The sequence below is a fragment of the Dermochelys coriacea genome, chromosome 6 (assembly GCF_009764565.3).
Source record: "Dermochelys coriacea isolate rDerCor1 chromosome 6, rDerCor1.pri.v4, whole genome shotgun sequence".
Classification (NCBI taxonomy): domain Eukaryota; kingdom Metazoa; phylum Chordata; order Testudines; family Dermochelyidae; genus Dermochelys; species Dermochelys coriacea.
This window is the reverse complement of record NC_050073.1, coordinates 29,471,453-29,491,586: the sequence shown is the minus strand read 5'-3', so window position 1 is coordinate 29,491,586 and position 20,134 is coordinate 29,471,453. Positions and strand designations below refer to the sequence as shown.

General features: G+C 42.9%; 1 protein-coding gene across 2 annotated transcripts in view; it reads left to right on the top strand.

Moving 5' to 3' along the window:
- The window catches only part of NRIP3 (nuclear receptor interacting protein 3), a 33,941-nt gene that overhangs the window by 7,964 nt on the left and 5,843 nt on the right, over positions 1-20,134 (top strand). Inside the window, exons 2-6 of one of the 2 annotated variants that reach the window (XM_038406176.2) lie at positions 10,086-10,265; positions 11,640-11,722; positions 17,027-17,166; positions 17,840-17,892; positions 17,998-18,095. In XM_038406176.2, the coding sequence (XP_038262104.1) occupies positions 10,086-10,265; positions 11,640-11,722; positions 17,027-17,166; positions 17,840-17,892; positions 17,998-18,095 (554 nt within the window). Of the gene's footprint in view, positions 1-10,085; positions 10,266-11,639; positions 11,723-17,026; positions 17,167-17,836; positions 17,893-17,997; positions 18,096-20,134 lie in introns of both variants that reach the window. The other variant, XM_043516824.1, reaches the window with a different exon arrangement.

Genomic DNA, 20,134 nt, shown 5'->3' with positions numbered 1-20,134 from the left:
AATTACCTCTCAATTGTTTCATCTGGGATAGGGGTTTCTTCATCCCCAGAAATAGTCAGGGTGTTCAGACTTATGCATCAGTAGCCAAGGCTATCTGCGTACAGATCCAGGGCTTCACACGGCATCCTGTCCCCCACGGGAGCATGATTCCCTCCAGAACTGTAGCCTGAGACTTCTGATCTGTTGTCCCCAAGCACAGAGTGTGTGTGTGTGTGTGTGTGTGTGTGTGTGTGTGTGTGTGTGGTTTGATTTTCCTGTAGTAAACCTTGCCATGGAGCCGTTGCTACAAGTGACCTCCAATGGCACAGATGGCTTCAACCTCCACGGTGAGAGGGTGAGCATCCTGGCTTACGTGGATGACCTGGTCCTGACCGCGGACGACCCAGAGAACCTCCAACGTATGCTAGATGCCACCAGTCGAGCTGCCGATTGGATGGGGCTCCGCTTCAATGCAAAGAAGTGCACAACTCTCCACATCAACAGTAGCAAAAGGGACTCGGTGCAGACGACAGGGTTCCAGATCCAGGGCGAGCCCATCATCCCCCTGGCAGAGGGGCAGGCTTACAAGCACCTCAGCATGCTGACGGGTTTCCGTCTCCAGCAGACATGAGGACACTATCCAGGAGATCTTGCAGGATGCCGCCAATATCGACGCCTCCCTGCTAGCACCTTGGCAGGAGATAAACGCCCTGAACACCTTCCTGATCCCCCACATCTCGTTCGTCCTAAGGGGATCCGCCGTGGCGAAGGTACCCCTCAACAAGGCAGACAAGATTGTCCAGCAGCTGATGAAGAAGTGGCTGTTCCTTCCCCAGAGAGCCAGCAACGAGCTGGTCTATATTGCCCACAGGCATGGCGGTGCCAATGTCCCCCGCATGGGCGACCTGTGTGACATCGTGGTGATCACCCATGCCTTCCACCTGCTGACGTGTCCCAATGCCGTGGTAAGGAACATTGTAGCAAACGCCCTCCATGACGCAACAAAGAAGCGGATCGGCAGAGCCCCCTCCAACCAAGACACCGCCAGATTCCTGAGCGGTTCTCTGGATGGTGAATTCGGATGGGATGAGCACAACATCGCTTCACTGTGGTTCCACGCTCGCAATGCCACGCGTTGCCTGGGGAAGCGCATCGGCTGCCGCTGGGAGTGGTGCGAGGAGCACCAGGAGCTGGGAGTCCGGGTGCCGCAGATCAGGTCCGACGACAACACCATCGTCACCCCGAGCGCCAGGGGCATGCTGGAGAGGACCCTGAAGGCAGCCATCCGCTCACTGTACATGGAAATCCTGAAGCGTAAACCGGACCAGGGTAAAGCCTTCAAACTGACCAGCAAGTGGGATGCCAGCAACCACTTCCTCGCTGGGGGCGGCTTCACCCGTTTTGCCGACTGGCGGTTCATCCCCCGCGCCCGGCTCAACTGCGTCCCGCTCAACAGAGCCGTCTGCCACAGGAACTGAGACAAGCGTTGCAGGAAGTGCGGCTACTCCAACGAGACCCCGCCCCACATCCTGTGCAGCTGCAAGCCCCACTCCAGAGCCTGGCAGCTGTGCCACAACGCCATCCAGAACCGCCTGGTGAAAGCCATCACACTGCACCTGTGGGAGGTCGCTGTGAACTGTGCCATCCCCGGTACTGATAGCCAGTTGCAACCTGACATGGTAGTCACTGACGAGGCCCAGAAAAAGATCATCCTCATCGACATCACAGTCTTCTTCGAGAACAGGACCTTGGCCTTCCACAAAGCCTGAGCTCGTAAGCTGGAAAAACATGCCCCCCTGGCCGACACCCTGGGAGCAAAGTTGCAGATGGATGCCCTGATTGGTGCTTGGGACCCCTGCAACAAGCGTGTGCTGCGGATCTGTGAGATCAGTCGACGCTACGCATGGTTCATCCGGCGCCTCATGGTCTTGGACACCATCCGATGGTCCACGGACATCTACATCGAACACATCACCAGCCACCGACAGTACCAGGAGGTGTGAGCTGGTACAACATCGTGCATCAACTATGGGAAAGGGACTGAGAGACTTTTTCCATTGGACCATATGAACTGGAACCATAAACTCACTGAACATTAAATCCCACCAAATGAGGGTAGATCTATCCTCATCATTGTATCCACTCATTATACTCCACACCTGAACATAGCCATTATATGGACAACATACCCCCATATCTCAATGTCTGTACTTTGACCAGTTAAACTTTTACCCCCAATCGGGGAGATTGCAGATTATGTATTCCTTACGCCACCCGTTCCTAAACCGAATTTCGCACCCCTTGATAATCTGTACCTTATTCCCTGATAACCAGAAACTTCTATGCTTAAACTCTGTACCGTTTTCTTTTTACTTCAACATTATCTTAATAAAATTATTATAGCTATTCACCTTCCCTCCCTGGCTGGCCCCTTTGCAATCCACAGAGCCCATTCCCTGCTGTGCTCCCCGCCCCAGGATTACAGTAAATGAAGATTGTGCTGTTGAACTAGCATCTGCATGTCCCCCAAACCCAGTGTGAATTGAGGGGACAACTGGGCCTTTTGTTTGGTAGAACTGCTTGCTTGATTGGATGCTCTCTGGAGATCGAGATGTGAAAGGCAGGCCAGAAATGTGAGCGGGGATGTTTGTGTTGCATAAAATACTATAGAGGCTGAAGCGTCACATTTAGAGCCTTGTTTGTAATTTTCCTGCTGTTTGTTTTATATGAATGTTTGGATCCAAAGGTTGGGGGTTTTGGTTTCTTTGTTTATTTCTCAGTTCTATTCTGTTGCAGCTTCACCTACCTGACAAAAGATGACATTAAGCAAATTCATTTTATAGTTATTTGGTCATATTTTTATTTTCTTCTTCTTTAATAAACTTTCCTTCCTTCAGTTACCTAGGCACTCAATCACTCTTTGACTGCTTGGCTGATACTTTGAACAAGCAGAAACAATGGTACTCAGGGTTGTACAGAGTCAGAACTATGAATGACAGAGCTTTATCTAATGCATCCGATGAAGTGAGCTGTAGCTCACGAAAGCTTATGCTCTAATAAATTTGTTAGTCTCTAAGGTGCCACAAGTACTCCTTTTCTTTTTGCGAATATAGACTAACACGGCTGCTACTCTGAAACCAGAGCTTTATCTGTTCTGCTTAGTGGTTAATAGTTAGGCAATGCATGTACACTGGAGGCTGTCTGTGACTTGTTAGCAAATTCTCGGGAGGGAGGAGAAAGGTGACCTACTTTGTGATATTTCCAAGAAGGGCTGGCTTAAGTACCTCCATCTGATCACGTATTTTACCGTAGTTTTTAGGCCCGAGCTAGGTGTCATTGTGCTAGACACTGTCTCTGCCCTAAGAGGCTTACATTCTAAAGGGACAAGACAGACACAGGAAGTGCTATCATCTCCATTTGACAGAAGCAGAACTGAGACATTAAATGCCTTGGTCACACAGGCAGCCTGTGGCAAAGCCAGGAATTAAACCCAGATGTCCTGCCATCCCTGTCTTGTGCTATACCACAAGACCATCCTTCCTCTCTGTTGAGGGCCTAATTCTGAGAAATATTGAGCACTTGCTGGTACATTTCTCTTTGGCTTGGCTGGAAGGTTGTAGTGGCCAGTGTAGTATAGAGCAGTGCTTCTCAAGCTATCTGATGCGGGGGACTCGCAATTTTTTTTCCTAATGTGCGCGGAGACCGGTAGCCAATGGCTCGCGGACCGGCACCCGTCTGCAGACCACCACTTTGAGTAGCACTGGTATAGAGGACTTCTCAAGAGCAGGCCCATAGAAACTTCTCCAGTGAAACACCCCATATGATTAAAGGTAAGTATTTTTCAGAGGGAAAAAAATCAAAATGCCATAGAATTGATGTGGAATAATTTGTAATTACATTCTGGAAGTATATGTTAATTTAAAGAAAATCGCTAGGCAGAGTGCTAACCATATTAACTCTGAAATGGAGGGAGCCTTGTCCCAAAGTTTCTATATTGTCACCATATTGCCCTAAGATGGTAAACAACCCTTCCTGCACTCCCTCCTGTCATGACTCTTGAAGGAGTTAGCCCTGCACTTGAGGACACATCTCCATGTTACATTACAGCATGAGAATGGAAGAAGATCAGCCGCTCTTGGTGTACCTAGGAAGGGGAGAGCAAACGAGCTAAGAACACAAATAGAAACTGACTGTCTCTCCTCCCTCCCCGGAGAAGGAGTCCCAATGGCTGCACCTGCTGGTAGTTCACTCCCTTGAGAAGCGATAGGTCACATAATTACTTCTGAGCTCAATTTTGTAGGAGCTCAGTGCCTTCCTGGCCTGGATTGGAGAAAGGGGACTGGACATGTCCATGGAGGGAGAGCATGGGGAGTGGGGGAGAGCAGTTAGATCAGGGAATCACTGTGTGTGTGTGTGTGTGTGTGTGTGGCTACATGGTGGGCTGCTGGAGAGGAGTCTGTTCTATTCTATTCTATTCAGGTTCTTATACAGCTCTCTTCACAAATGTATCTGAGCACTTAGATGAGGTGGGTGTGGTAATATCTTTTATAGGACCAAATTCTGTTGGCAAAAGAGACAAGCTTTTGAGCTCCACAGAGCTCTTCTTCAGGACCTGAAGATGTTGATCCCATACAAGATATTCGCAAAAAGAAAAGGAGTACTTGTGGCACCTTAGAGATTAAAAAATTTATTTGTGAGCTCATGAAAGCTTATGCTCAAATAAATTCGTTAGTCTCTAAGGTGCCACAAGTACTCCTTTTCTTTTTGCGAATACAGACTAACACAGCTCCTACTCTGAAACCATACAACATTATTGCATCACTCACCTTCTCTTTCTCATATCCTGGGACCAACATGATTACAACACTGCAAATGACTAACATCTGTCATGTGTGGTTCGTCCTTCCTCAGTTCAGCATATACTGGAACCATCCAACTCTGAAAGGGACTGGGAGGAGCTCCCAAATTAGCACCTTGTGCATGATGTGCCTGAGGGGCTGCTTGGCCTTGTTTCTTTGCCAGCCACAAACTCCATGGTGCAGTATTTTTTTTGGCAGGAGGATGGGAAGTAACAGGCCACTGTACCTAGGCTGACGTTTTTGCAGATTTTCATACATTAGGCGCAAAATTGGAATGGGAACTCATGGAATCAATCCAAACTTCACATGTTCACAGTTTCATCACCCATTTAAAATACCCACCTCATTCCTGAGTAGTTTTTCCAGCCTCACCACGCTGTATTCAATGCAATTTCAGCCATTATAATGCTCAAAATGGGGTCTCTCAAAGATGGCAGCTGGATGCTTCAGAGACATGACAGATAATGGTCCTCATTAAAAACATCTAGAAAGCCATAATATCAGCTTCTTGTTTCTGTTACTGTGCTGGAACAGACTCTTCTGTGGTGTAAATTGGCATAGCTTCATTGGCTTGAATCGAGCTATACCAGTTCACATCAGCTGAGGATCTGGCCCAATGACTTTGAAAGACACTTGCTGTAGCAGACTATTTTGATTCATGTGCCAACCTTACACAAATGCAGTCTTATTTTTATTCTGTACAAGCATTAGATATGCACTTATTTTTCAAATCAGAAAATGTTTTGTTTTGTTTTGTTTTTGGTAGTGTAGCTTGACAATAGGAGCATAGGACTTGCCATACTGGATCAGAGCTGTGGTCTATCTAGTCCAGTTCACCCTCTGACAGTGGCTAGTACCAGCTGCTTTACAAGAAGGTACAAGAAGCCATGTTGTATGCTTCTATGGGATATCCTACTCCCAAGGCCAGTTTCTTCCTAATCCCCCATCAGCTAAGATGTTGGTTTATGCCCCGAAGCATGAGGGTTTCCAGCCCTTCCAAAGCTCTTATTTTTAAAGCGTTACTATTATACTGCTCTGGATAGTCTTATTAGCTACATAAATGTCCAATGTTAGCACAAAAATACAGCTTGTGCATTCTTGTTATTTTTTGCTGGTTAGCTGGGCATATTAACCATATGTGGGGGCCAGCTGTACTATTCAGCTATAGCTTAACATCCCAGGTCTGACATGCAACAGGATGTTTTTGAGATTAGAAAAATAAAAACAGCTTTTTTAACTGCTCTAGTAATTTTTGTTCTATCCATTTCCATGGAGATGACACTGTCTAATTGCAGCTTTCCAGTGCCATCTGACTCTTTAAAGCTTTAAAAACAACAACAGTAACCAATACCACAGTATCAAGTTCTTTAGGCATGTACACTCAGGTTTCAAAGATGGCTGAAAGAGGGATTCTGTATTATTACTATCCTACTACCTTAGGTGTGTTCCTGGCACCTCATAGAAAAATAAAAATATAAGATCTCTACTCCCAGGAGCTTACAATCAAAATCAGACAGATAACACAAGAAATAACAATGGACCATGGGGATGAGAGAAAGTGGAAGATAGGCGATAACAGAAAATGAGGGACAGGGAAAACCTACTCTTGGGTGAGCTGTATGAGAAGTGAGGGTTTGATGAGTGGTTTGCTGGAAAAGAGAAGTTGCTTGCCACATAGGAAGAACTCTGTCTAGCTCTCAAAAACCCTTTGCTGTAGTATCTAGGCACAATTGACATAAGTAGGACAAACAAGTTCAATCTAGGAATAGGCAGACCTTAGACTCTCCATTGTGATCCTCTTTTCAGTATCCTGAATTAAATTGTTTTGTGGGTTTTCCTGTTATACTGCCAAACCACTAGGGAGGGCCTGCGAAAAATGCAGGTGACTAAATTACATCTATTTTGGATATAAATTAGAGACAGGCCAAAACTGGAGCCAGTTTTGAACTTTGGGAAATGAGATAAAATAGGACCCAGATCTACCCCACATCTTGTTTTGGTTTCTTGTGGCTTTTGGTTGGTGCTGCAAAACGAAAAAGCTCACTGGTGTTACTTTAGGAAAATCACTACAGTCCCAGACCACACCAAAATAACAACCTATTTGTTTCACTTACTGAATGCTGTGTAATGGTTACTCTTCAGAAGAACTCTGTGTAGTTCAGTATGATGGCAGGAGAGATGCATCTAAAACGGAATAAACTGCTTCTTTGTGTTAAGTTGTTTTCAACATTTTACTGGATGCACAGCCAAGATGCAGTGAAGAGAGGACACCACCGAATATGATAACTCTGCTTGAAAAGATCTTTCCTCTTTTTCTTTCCTTAAATGGTCTGGCTCCCATTTTTCAGCAGGATCTGTGCAACAGTTATTTGATTTTCAGTGTCTGTTTCCAGCATGTGATACATCTCTCTGACTATTGCACATGGAAGTCAAGGAAAATCAAAGTTGAAACAAATCAATTAGTAATAGCCTTGGGCAGAATGATGCCGAAGGGAGCTTTCTCAACTTGTTAGATAACAACATATGTACTGGAACATACAAGCTATGCTTGTCCTACTGAAGGTAGCATTTTCCTCAGATTTCAGAGGAACTAGCATTGATAAAAGATGTTTCTGATTGCACTTGTGACCCACATTACCATAGCGTAGTCTTTGTCTCTTAAGTGGCTGATCCATATAAAGATTAATAAGTATGGTAGAGCTGCCTGTTGGGAAGCTTAGTTTTTTAGTTCAAGCAGTTAAAGTTCATGATTTTAGCATGAGAGACCTGAGGTCTAAGCTCTGTGACCCATGGTGGAGCTTGTTACATGTGCACTGAACTGTTACACTGGAAATCTAATGAGAGGTTCTCAGGCAAGTTGGCAACAATCTGCATAGGCCCAACCCACCCTTGATTCTCTAGTAACTTCTTTCACAGGGAATTGATTGTGTAGTTTGGGAGCTGATGGTTTGGGAAAGTGTCCAGACTAACACTGAACTTTGAAGGTTTGGAAACTCCTACCATTCCTAGTCACTGCTGATCGGGGCTGGATGTGAGCTGAGGGCCTACAGGTGAAAGGTTCCCTATCCCAGGACCTGTAACATAAGCCATCTAATCCTCATCTTTGGTGAATTTTAAGTGCAGATTCAGTGCTTGTAAAAATACATGCTTGTACTACAGGAAAAATTAAAAGATATGAGAGCATGCAATCCTCTTCAAACCACCTGCCCCTCTGCCTGTAGGAAGCCCTAACACAATTGGGTTTTTCTGCTCGTTCTATTTAGAGAATGGTGTATTGTGCAGCTGACTCTATTTCAATTGCTTTCATTGTGATCACATACCTAATGGTTCATACTTAATGATTCTGCCTTAAATGGGAGGACTCTTAAGTGATTTCTTCATGCCACAGTGTGGGATATCCATACAATTAAAAACGTTTAACAAGTTCTCCCACCTATACTTACGTTAAGTAATACCCTGCTGTGAAATTAGTCCCATTTATTTCACTGGGAATAAGTTTTCACCACAAATAAGGGTGGCAGAATTGACCCCATGACTTTTTGGAGGATAATGTAGGCAGCATAATTAGAATTCTAATCTTTCATTGTTACTGACTGCTGGGTGCAGAATCAAGTATGTTATCTCATTATACAGAACATACCATTATGAGTGCCAGTCAAACAAAACATCAGCCACAGATTAAGAAATTTTATTTTCCTTTCAATACAAAAATATTTCCCCTGCCAAGAGGATAGCCAAGCTGAGGGCATGAAAAAAGGAGATGACATGTTTCAATGATAGCAAGTATTTTACCATGTCTACCTTATTCTTATCCATTTAATATAGTTTCACTTCTTCTGTAAATGTTATGGCTCCCAACAGAAACTGAAATACCAACAATATATTTGTTTTAGGAAGAGTGTTTTCATGTCATCTGACTTTCTGTAGGCCATGTTACATTAGTCTCTTGTAACATTTATTATTATTTAACATGCTTCACTGAACATGTTAAAACACAGGGTCTTCACTGGAAAGAGTTTGCAAACTAATTCAAAAAAATACAGGCTGAGATTTTCAAAGGCAGCTAAGGGAGTTAGGCACCCAGATTGAAATGAAATTCCATTGGAGTTAGGTGCCTCACTGTCATATTCACCTTTTGCAAATATACCATATGCAGGCAAATAAATAGGCCCAACTTATAGGCAAAAGTTCAGGTCTGAGAAGGTCTGAAGGTATCACTTGTGATGAGATGAAGCTCATTAGAAAAATGTAGTGGGAGCAACCTTCTATTGGCAGGGGCATGGACTAATTACATCCAGTCACAGAAGTTTAGAGATGAATCATCCCCTGGCCAATTGGAAAGCAGTGTGCTATCAGGAAGGATTTAGGGGAGAGATGGGGTGCTTGTTGCACAGGAAGTGGGAAGCTGTTTGAAGAATGTGGAGAGGTGAGGAACAGCGTGAAGGATGACCTGAAGAGTGAAGGGAAAAGAGCCATATGACCAAGATTTAAGTCAGACCAAATTCTGATCCAAAGAGTCAAACCATATATGAACATAAATTTGAAATAAATTTGTTAGTCTCTAAGGTGCCACAAGTCCTCCTTTTATTTTTGCGAATACAGACCAACACGGCTGCTACTCTGAAACCTGTCATATATGAACATAGACAGTATTTGTGTAGTCGTCTTTCTACAATTGTGCCTTATCCAATTTCACCTTTCAGTGGTTGTATAGCACACCCAAATCAGCCGCTTGATTCTGTGATAATTCATGCAAAACAATTTCAGAAGGCAGGCATTAGAAATGAAATTCATTTCATAAGTGACCTTCACCCGATTTGAGTCACGAGATGAAAGGCCTCTGCATTCACTCAGTAGGTCACATAGTCCTCTGCATATTAAACAAGGCACTTAGTCAAAGGCCAAATTATTATCAGTTAAACTTCCAGATAGTTGAAGAATCAAATATATCTTCTTAAGTCTTTCTGAAGTCTGTTCTGATTCCAATGTTAATATCATGCCTTCAACTTGGCTATCCTCTTGGAAGGGGAAATAATGCTCTCCAAATACTATTTTGATGTCATGGAGTTTTCCCTTGGCTAATACATTTATACTAGGAATTCCTATTGAATGTAGCTGAAGTCAGGTAGGTTATTTAGCCTTTGCTGTCTATATAAAAGACTTGTTGAGACTCAAATCACAGACCAATGGAGCCCAACAGTAGTATTATAATTTTATAATTATATTATTTTTTGTTTTGTTTTAAAGCAACCACATAACATTTTGCAAAGACGCTTAATGGAGACAAATTTATCAAAATTACGAAACAACCGAGGGACATGGACTCCAAAGAATGACATCTCAGCACAGACCAATAAGCTGAATCAAACCAAGCCAGACAACCCAAAGGAAAAGGAGGAAGAAGACTTAATATTAGTGTGCTGTCAGGTAATGCTTCCTCCATGTCTTCGCTAGCTTTTCCTAAATCCTTTTATCAGCAGTGCAGGAGGAATTGAACCCACCCATATAATAAAGGTACAACTAGGCTCCTTGTATTCCTGGGTTAGTGTTATGACATCCAATGTTTTTGCTGATGGGATATTATTTTTGACAGCTGTCTGTTTTCCTTCATACAAGGAAATGGACAATGTCGACAGCCCTGAAAAAATGCATTGTTACTTTCCAGCTAACTCTCTCTCATATGATGGATATAATAGCAGTTCTGCAAAGCAAAGGCTCCAGTAGACTTAAAAACACAGCTGTTATGCTGGGTGAGCCAAACATAAGTCTCCTGGGACTTTGGAGTTCCTGTGCTCCTGAGATGCCCAGTACATTAATCTTTCCATCATCATCATCAATCATCATCACCACCACCACTAATTTCCCTTCAGCGAAGGCAGCCTGAGTGTGGTAGAACTGTGTGTGTCAAACTCTAAAGCCTTCCTCTCTAGGCAGGCATGGGTCTGTCTGTGTGGGAATGCTCCAGGGAATGTCCTGACTGCCATTCCCTTTGACATTGGAGCATATAGGATAGCAGATCTGGAGTATGTTTATTTTAAAAGTTGGGATAATTTTGTTTTGTGATTAAACCCCCCCTACCCTCAGCGTCCCCTGTATCTTAGTCCCCTCAGGTCCCATCTCTTTCCATAAGGCTCCCACTTCCTGCCATCTCCTAATATTGGATCTAGCAGAAGATGCTTATTTATAGAGCCAACAGAATGCTCAGTGCTGTATATATGTCCAGATCCTCAGATGCTGTAGCGTAGCTCCACTGAAGTCCGTATAGTGACATTGATTAGCATCAGCTGAGGAACCAGGCCTGTAACTTTTGAAGGGGATAGAGAAGTTTTGATTGCCAGCATGTGGCCTCCAGTCAGCACAATGACTTTATCACTCTCTATTGAGAAGCTATGCCAGCCAAGGAATGGAATCTGAGACCTTTGGGGAAAGGGCAATCCCAGGACACCACAATAAGGACTATTTTTTTAGATATCTGATTGGCCCAATAGCTACAGATAAAGGTTCAATGGAATTTGCAGGTGCTCAGCACCTCACAGGATCCAACCCTACATTTTCATTTTTCTGTAGAGGAGTTTCATTTAAACATTAGTCTGAAATCCTCATGTGCACTAAGCCACAGTTGAGAGGCTGAGGGAAATAGAAAAGAAAGTGCTGGAACACTGAAACCTCAGTGGTGACATAGCAGGTGCTGTAGGAGTGCTGAGTTCTATGTACATGGACCTTAGCACAGATGCAACTAACATTGGATTTCTTTCTTACATTCTGTTGTTCCTTTCAAACGCTCTTGTTTTCTCCTTGCAGTGTGCTGGAAAGGACTTGAATGCTGTGATTGACACCAGTTGTCAGTATAATCTCATATCGTCTACATGTTTGGATAGGCTGGGGTAAGTGGCCTGTTTAAACCTAATGCACGGTACGAGGTAGCATGTTGAGTACTCATACATGGTATCATTGCTTCTGTACAAACGAGGAAAGCTTTCAGAATTTCTGAAATGGTATTTAGGGGCCTGTTCTTGTGCCCACTGACATCAGTGGCTAAATTTCTCCCCACCAAAAAGAAAGGAAATATGTTTAACAATATTAGAAGACTGACTTACAATAATGTATGGCAAAACTCCCATTGACTTCAATGGAGCAGGGTAAAGCCATTGGTGTTGATATTTCCCCCCAGCAACACTGAGGTTTCGAGATCAGTTTACCATGATTATGCAAACAATTGTAATTGTTCCCTACGCACACACCACTAGGTAAGTAATGCCCATTTTCCGTAAAGTCTGTTATTTATTTGCACAATAGTCTTTAATGGCTGCACCTGCTATGAACAAGGAAGTAAAGCACATGCATCTGACACTGACAAGTGATGATTATGCATTTAGGGCTCAGTCCTGGAAGATGCTGAGCACTCCTGAGAGGAGAGAAGAATTCTCGACTCCCAGTGAAGCCAATGGAAGTTGACAATGCTCAGCATCTCTCCACAGTGAGCCTTTACACACCAGACCAGAATGGCACCCTATGTGTCTGTTCTTGTCCATTTACGTGTCAGACTTGATTCTTGTACTATTTTCAATCCCCTTAGAAAAAACAGTCCCAGCCGTCAAAAAGAAAGTCTAACGAGCTGACTTAGGTCAATATATGGGCCAATTTCTGCTCCTACTGAAGTCAATGGGAAACTTCCTGTTGGCTTCAGTGTTAAAACCCCTCCCCATCAAAGAGAGAGGAAATGCATTTAAATATTAGAGTACAGACTTACAGCAATGTATAGTATTGGGCTCTATATCAGGAAATTCAAAATTAAAGCAGTCACTGCCTCCCTATGTTTATTTAAATATACCTGGTATTTAAATAAATATAGGGAGGCAGTGACTGCTTGAATTTTGAATTTCCTGATATAGGGCCCAATACAGTAGCACCTCAAGGCACCAATTGAGATCCAGACCCCACTGTGCCAGGTGTTGTACTGACACACACAGTAAGAAATGATCCCTTCCCTGAAGGAGTTAGTCTAAAAATAAATAAATAAATAGAGTATTATTAACCCCATTTTACAGATGAGGAACTGAGGCACAGAGGTCTTCAGGTCACGCAGGAAACCTAAGGCAGAGCTAAAAGCTTGAACCTGGACCTGAGTTTCTTGCTAGCGCTTTGACCAAAAGACCATTCTTTCTCTCGGCCAGCCTTTCGGGCCATTTCAGTTTATGTTTGCAGGGACATGAGATATCTGGAGGTTGTCCTGCCAAGTGATTAATACAATAGCTTTTGTTAGTTTAAATCAGACCTTGCACCCATTCAGTTCTGGCACCCACCCATGCTCTCGCGCTGCAGCAGAATGCAGCAGCACAGGTTACTTCAAAATGACTTAGATGATACATGGATCGACACTGAAAAAATTAGGATTATTGAATATAGGCTTTTGTAGTTCATGCAGCCATTGAAATCGGAGATTGAAAATACGTATTAAGAGATCTCATCCATTTCTCTGCCAGTACAAGAAGGTGCTTATAGTACAGTGTCTAGTGTTACTTTGAGCAGCCTGGTTTTAAAGGTCCCCGGAAAGGACTACACCCACTGGACTCCTGACTCCTTCACTGCCTAAGAGATCTCACCATCAGAATGTTCTTGATAATCACACTGAATTCTCCCTTTCTTTTTTTCCATCCTTTTACACTTGCGCCTTGTGCCACCCTAAATACTTTCCTTACATCTTAGGTAAGAGATCAATTTAATTAGCCTGAAGTGATCTTCTAATAAATCCTCCATGCCTGGCAGTGAGGGATATTAATGGGCTCGCTCTGCAGAGAGGATAAGAAGGATCCCACTTTATCATCATTTAAATACCTCCTTTTGCTGGTTATGGCTTTTCAAGCTTGCTTTCAGGCCGATTTTCTGTCTGACTGAACATACATGAACACATTCATTACATGCCCTCAAGGAGCTGTCACCATGCATCCATCTTGTCCCGAGGTTCTGTCTGTGTGGCGTGCTCCATCCACTGCTCTGCTTTTTCTAACTGAGTCTGGTTCTGACTTGCAAACAAAAGCAGTTTAGAAAAGGCAAAAATCCATGTGCCTGCCCCCAAGTAATTGTTCTCTCCTTTGCTGCAGGCCACATACATCCCTTGGTTACAAATGTGCAACCCTACTGAAGTTAATCTGGCCCTGACTAAGGGACAAAAGGGGCCAGATCTTGCCTTCTTTTCAGCTTCCTGTGTACTGCTCTAGTGGCACAAAGGGGGCAGAAACCAGCTGCATCTCACCTGTGGATGTAGATCCAGCATAGCTGGCTCCTACCAACTTCCTTCTTTACAGCCCTCAAAATAGGTGGTATTTAAGGAACAGGAAGGGGAATGGAGGGAGTGTGGCCAGAGTACTGCACTCCTGTCCTCTACTGGCAGACAGCTCCTCGGGCATTCTTTCCAGCTCATGGAGTTTACAACAGCACCCAGTCTGCTCTAAACATTTCCAGGGTCAGCATAAAGCCAGTCTGAAGATCAAGGAGCGACAAGTGGCTCCCTGATGCCTTTCCCCACCTGCTTCGCTGTTCCCATTAGAGACTGGGTGCAGCAGAGGATCTAGGCCGGTGATTTTACCTAACATCACAGAGAAACATGGAATTCCTGGCAAATAAATTGAGCTACTTTTTTGTATATAACGAACCCTTAATATTGAATATTAAACAGCAAATTTCAATGTCCCCCTCTGGCCGTTACCTTCTTAGAGGGACAATGAAACAGCTCAGGGAGCCTTCTGCATCCCATGGGCCAGATTTTCAGAACTGCTGGTTCCCCAGAACTCCAACTGAAGTCTATAGGAGCTGTATGTGCTCAGCTTCTCTGAAAATCAGGCTCTTTGGTCCTGGTGCTGCAAAATACCAATCCCCCTTCCTCCCCAATGAAGTCAATGGGAGTTTAGGGTGCCTGGCACCTCTTGGGAGGCTCAGGCTGTATGATCTTTTTGTGTATCATGGGTCTGTGAGCCTGAATTCCTGTTCTTTTAGCTACATTATTCTCCATCTGATGATGAATCATTTGGTCATAACTCAGCCAGGCAATGATGTCTACACACTAAGATAGCAGAGAAGACACACACTTGCCAGCTCCATAAAAAAGCTTTGCATCCCCAGCTGAGATATCTGTTGGCATCAGGGGCAAGACCCAAGGCATCTTTGCCCTATATTTTACTATAAGCTCTGTCTGTCTGTCTAGGCTTTTATACTGCACTCAGTATACCTGAACACCTATACCTCCTATAAGACAGCCCAGACAGAAATAAATTAATAAATGCAGATCTAAATACAACACATCATCTCATAATTAATTATAGAAATTAGACAATAGCCTTCTTTGAAGAGAGTCCCTTTGGAGATGAATTTGCCCCATTGTCTAATAATTCCTGGTGCAGCCATGCAGAGTGCTACTTAATATCATGTGAGTGCTGGTGGAAAACAGGATTTCCTAATATTGTGTTTATACTTCTCCTGAGTGGATTTTCAATTTAGATGGTGAGGTCATCACTTTGTGATGCTCAGTCATGTGCATTTGGTAGAAATATTATTGGTAATCACCTGATTCACTCTGAGCAATCACAATAATTAATCACAAAAAGAAAAGGAGGACTTGTGGCACCTTAGAGACTAACAAATTTATTTGAGCATAAGCTTTCGTGAGCTACAGCTCACTTCATCGGATGCATTCAGTGGAAAATACAGTGGGGAGATTTATATACACAGAGAACATGAAACAATGGGTGTTACCATACACACTGTAACCAGAGAGATCACTTAAGGTGAGCTATTACCAGCAGGAGATGGGCGGGGGTGGAACCTTTTGTAGTGATGATCAAGGTGGGCCATTTCCAGCAGTTGACAAGAACATCTGAGGAACGGGGGGGGGGGGAGGGGGGGAGGAATAAACATGGGGAAATAGTTTTACTTTGTGTAATGACCCATCCACTCCCAGTCTCTATTCAAGCCTAAGTTAATTGTATCCAGTTTGCAAATTAATTCCAATTCAACAATCTCTCATTGGAGTCTGTTTTTGAAGTTTTTTTGTTGAAGTATTGCCACTTTTAGGTCTGTAATCGAGTGACCAGAGAAATTGAAGATTGATTAATCAGAATGTTAAATGGTAATGAAATCAGCTAAAGGAGTTTTGCCATTCTATTCAGTTTAGATGTAAAAGGAAACTAGGGGGAAAGTATTCCACTTCACTATCTTTAATGTGCCTGGTAAACCAGAACACATGGAAACATTTACAAAAAAATGGAAATCAACAGAATTAAGAAATTGAAACTTGTTGGTCCTTCGCTCGGCAAGACAGTTCTCTGGGACAGGAAAATGGCTCTTTTAATGGACCCAGCCTCAAAGTGCCTTGTTCAGGGTTGGTTCCTCTAGGGATGACTGCTCTTGCAAAGCAGATTTGTAGGGGGGAAAACCACCTTAGAACAATCAAAAATGAATCTGGATTATCCCAGGCAGGAATTATCGCTTTGTGTTTGAATTTCTACTTAATTTCAGTTCAATATAAAATGTGAAAAAATGCCCCTAAATAATCCATACATGTTATCAGAATAGTCTATGGAATGTAGTGAGCTAGGGAAAATACCTTGTTGAAATATAATACATCATTGACAAGCCTTTCCTCTTCTGCTGGATATTTTATTTATATGTTACCACTTCCAGTGAAGTAATCCCTCATCATCTCCTAATGAACAAAAATCACATACACTCTCCCAGCTGTAAGATAGTCTGGAGAAATTTTTGGCCAAATGATGATGTAGTGGTAGTGGTTCAACTGCCTTGAATTAAAGCAGAGCAGCATACCGGTGCTGACTTTGGAACGTTGTTACTAGAAGACAGCTTTGGATTAACAGATTCCTCTGTCCTGGGGAAATGAGAGAGAACTCTAAGGAACAGGTTTCTTCAGAAAAAAAAAGCTGTGAAATACAACCCAAAATAATTTCTTCATTTTGGGCTTGATCCCGCCCCATTGAAACCAGTGGGACTTTTGTCATTGACTTAAACAGGAGTAGGATCAGGTCAGGATACAGTATCATCACAGATAGGTTACTAATAAAGAAGCTTTAGATGATAATCACTTAATAGGAATGAACTGAGAGCTCAAATAATACAGTTTTACTGCCATCTCAGCTGAGCAGCCACTGTTAAATACAGTTGCTGATTTCAATGTACAGGTTAAAGGAGCAGATCAAAACATACAAGACTGAAGGTGAGAAGATTTCATTACCGCGCAATATGAAAGTGATTGGCCAGATAGAACATTTAGCTGTTACAGTGGGAACTATCCATGTGGACAGTTCTGCAGTTGTCACAGGTAAGTGGTTGGGCAGTATCTTTCTAGTGCTGTAGATATGATATAAGCTGATCCCATATCTATTTCAGTGTGCTATGAAGTAGGTAGTGTGTTCATTTGTGCTCATCAACAACAAATGTGAAGCTGTTTGACCATTTTAAAAATAGAGATCTTTAATATAAGAATGAAAGTATTTTTTCTCTTATTATTTTAAAATGAATTTATTGCTGGATCAACAGCGCATGTCTGTCTGTTTATCCACAGAGCAGGTATCATAAAGGCATCAGCATGTAAGACTCCCTGTACTTCCCTGCCAATAACATATCTTGTCCCTGACCTGGAAATAGTTTAGTCTCCATGGCGTATTCTATCCTTGGCGCCTCTGTTGGAACTGCCAAAAAAGATGATTATTTTGTATTGTGAAAATCTGATCACTAGGAATTGGATGGAAGTCACCAAACTCATTTCATACCAGGACCTGATCAGGCAGTAATGACTTTCAGTCACTACCCTCTTTGGGTCAGAGGTGAAAAGCTCTGTAGTCTACTTCTGATTCCTCTGGGCTCATTCTTTCCCTTTAGTAACTGATCTGTATTTAGCTGAATGTCTTTCCATAAAAAGTGGAGATATTTGCAAAGAATACAATAGACCATTGTTAATTCAGAATCTGATTTTTTTTTTTTTTTTAAAACAGAAGACAATGAGAAAAACTTTTCCCTTGGGCTCCAGACCTTGAAATCTCTAAAGGTAGGATTCCTCTTGTGTGTACCCTCTTGTTCTTTTACTATTGTGGAGAGGATCATTATGGGTTTTTTATTTCCCCTCTTACGTTTGTATTTATTATTATTTTAGTGTGTCATAAATATGGAAAAGCATCACCTTGTACTGGGGAAGACAGAGAGAGAAGAAATCCCATTTGTTGATAATAACATCTCCACAAATGGAGAGAAGTAAGTATGTAATTCTAAAGCTGTGCTGGAATCTCATGTATGTGTTTTCCTTTTAGCCTGGAATGCAGATCTAGCTAAAGCAGTCATCAAACTGGACCTGATCCAAAGCCCACTGATAGAAAAAGAAATCTTTTCATCGATGTCAGAGGGCTTTGAATCAGGCCACTGGATTGTTTTCGGGTGATTCTTGTCATGCTTTTGTAAGCTACCCTCAAACAATAGAGGGTCATTTTCAAAGAGATACGCAGAGAGGATTGACTTAGCTACTTGGCTCTTTTTGAGGTTAATGGGGGTCATCTGCCTTACTCCTGACACTCTGCTTTGAGAATGTTCCCTGAGAAAATTTTTTTCTGGAAAGGACTTTACACACAAAGCTCTTACTAGCCCACAGTGCAGAAATGTTGTGAAGCACTTCAAGGTAGTGTTGGTACCCCTTCCCCCCATCCTATCCTCCACCTATCCAATGGTGCCCCTCTGCTGAGTTAGCTGATGGTCTGAGGCTTTGCAGAACAGCTTCCCAGTGGAGGAGAAATCAGTGACTTGGAGTCTGAGTATATTCTAATATGCTTTATTTACACACACCAGTCCTGAATTGAGGCAGTCAAGGAGCATGCAGGGCAATTCCTTCTTCTGGGAATAATAACAACACCTAGCTCTTGCATAGCTCTTCCCATCAAAGATCTCAAAGCACTTTACAAAGGAGTATCATTATCCCTTTTTTCAGATGGGAAAATGAGACACAGAAAGATGAAGTTTCCTACGGTAACCAGAGCTACAGCTAGAACCCAGATTTCTTGAGTCCTAGTCTGGTGTCCTGTCCATTAGGCCACATTATATCTCTCTTTGAGTGTTGCATCGATGTCTGGTTACTAGAAAGCTACTCTACCTCAAATATGGACTCTAATCAGAGACCAAAGCAGAGACCAAACTCGCCTGCAGCTCACAAAGCTCCTTCTCTCAAGACCACCACTCTTTACAACAAAAACTTATAGCAACACAGCATGTCTTCCCAAAGCTGAACATTTGCTTATTGTTAAGAAAAAGAACTGGGAAGACTATGTGTAAGAGGACCACCTGCTGACCCGTGACATAACAGTATTGTAGGTTTTCATAATGTTGTTCAGGTGTCTTTTAGCAGCCTGTTGTTATCAATAATTATGTGTATTCTAGTAATACGTACAGACTCCAACTAATTCAAGGCCCTGTTATGTTAAAGATGACCCCAATAAATATAGCCTAGTGAGGGGTCTCAAACTTGCGGCCTGTGGAGTTATTTCCTGCGGTCCACCATAGGCACCGACTCCACTGGCAGCCAAGCTCCCCTCATCACCCCCACCAACCCGCCCTAGTGGCAATGAGAAATAAATAGGACTTCAGCTACTTCTATTTGCTTTCATACGGCAACATGCCCAAAAAGTAGGCCCATGTACTAACAATGAGATTAGGGAGTCTAGGCACATGTATATACAGTGGTTGCCATTAAAAGTCAATGTTTACCAACAGGTGACACACAACTGTCTGTGAGATACTGCTGTTATTTTCCATTCTAAGCAAAGGGAAATACTGACTGTGTGGTGATTGTGGTCCAATGTTGACTTTTTTTAATGGCAACATCTGTATGCAAGTCTCTGGCATTTCTGAGACTCCCTCCACTACTATCCTTTCCAAATCTTATGCTTTATCATGATGATACCAGACAGTGCTGCACCCCTGGCATACTCAAAAACTGTTCACTCCCAACAAATTTACTACCGTGGCTTGGCTGAGTGCAGAATGCTGCTCTTCGGCTACCTGGGTTAGGATGGAAATTTGGGATTAGGAATATCATTCATCTGACCCTTTCAACCTACAAGGTAAAAACAGCGTGCTTTTCCCTTTTCCTTCAAGACATATGTGAATATGGCAGAAGCTAAGGTTGTAGTCTATTAGAACTGGCAACAGTAAGAGGTGCTAATATTGCTAAACAATACTATCTCTTAGTACTGACTAGGGTCCAATCTTGCCATTTTTACTCAGCCAAAATGTAATGCACAGACTCC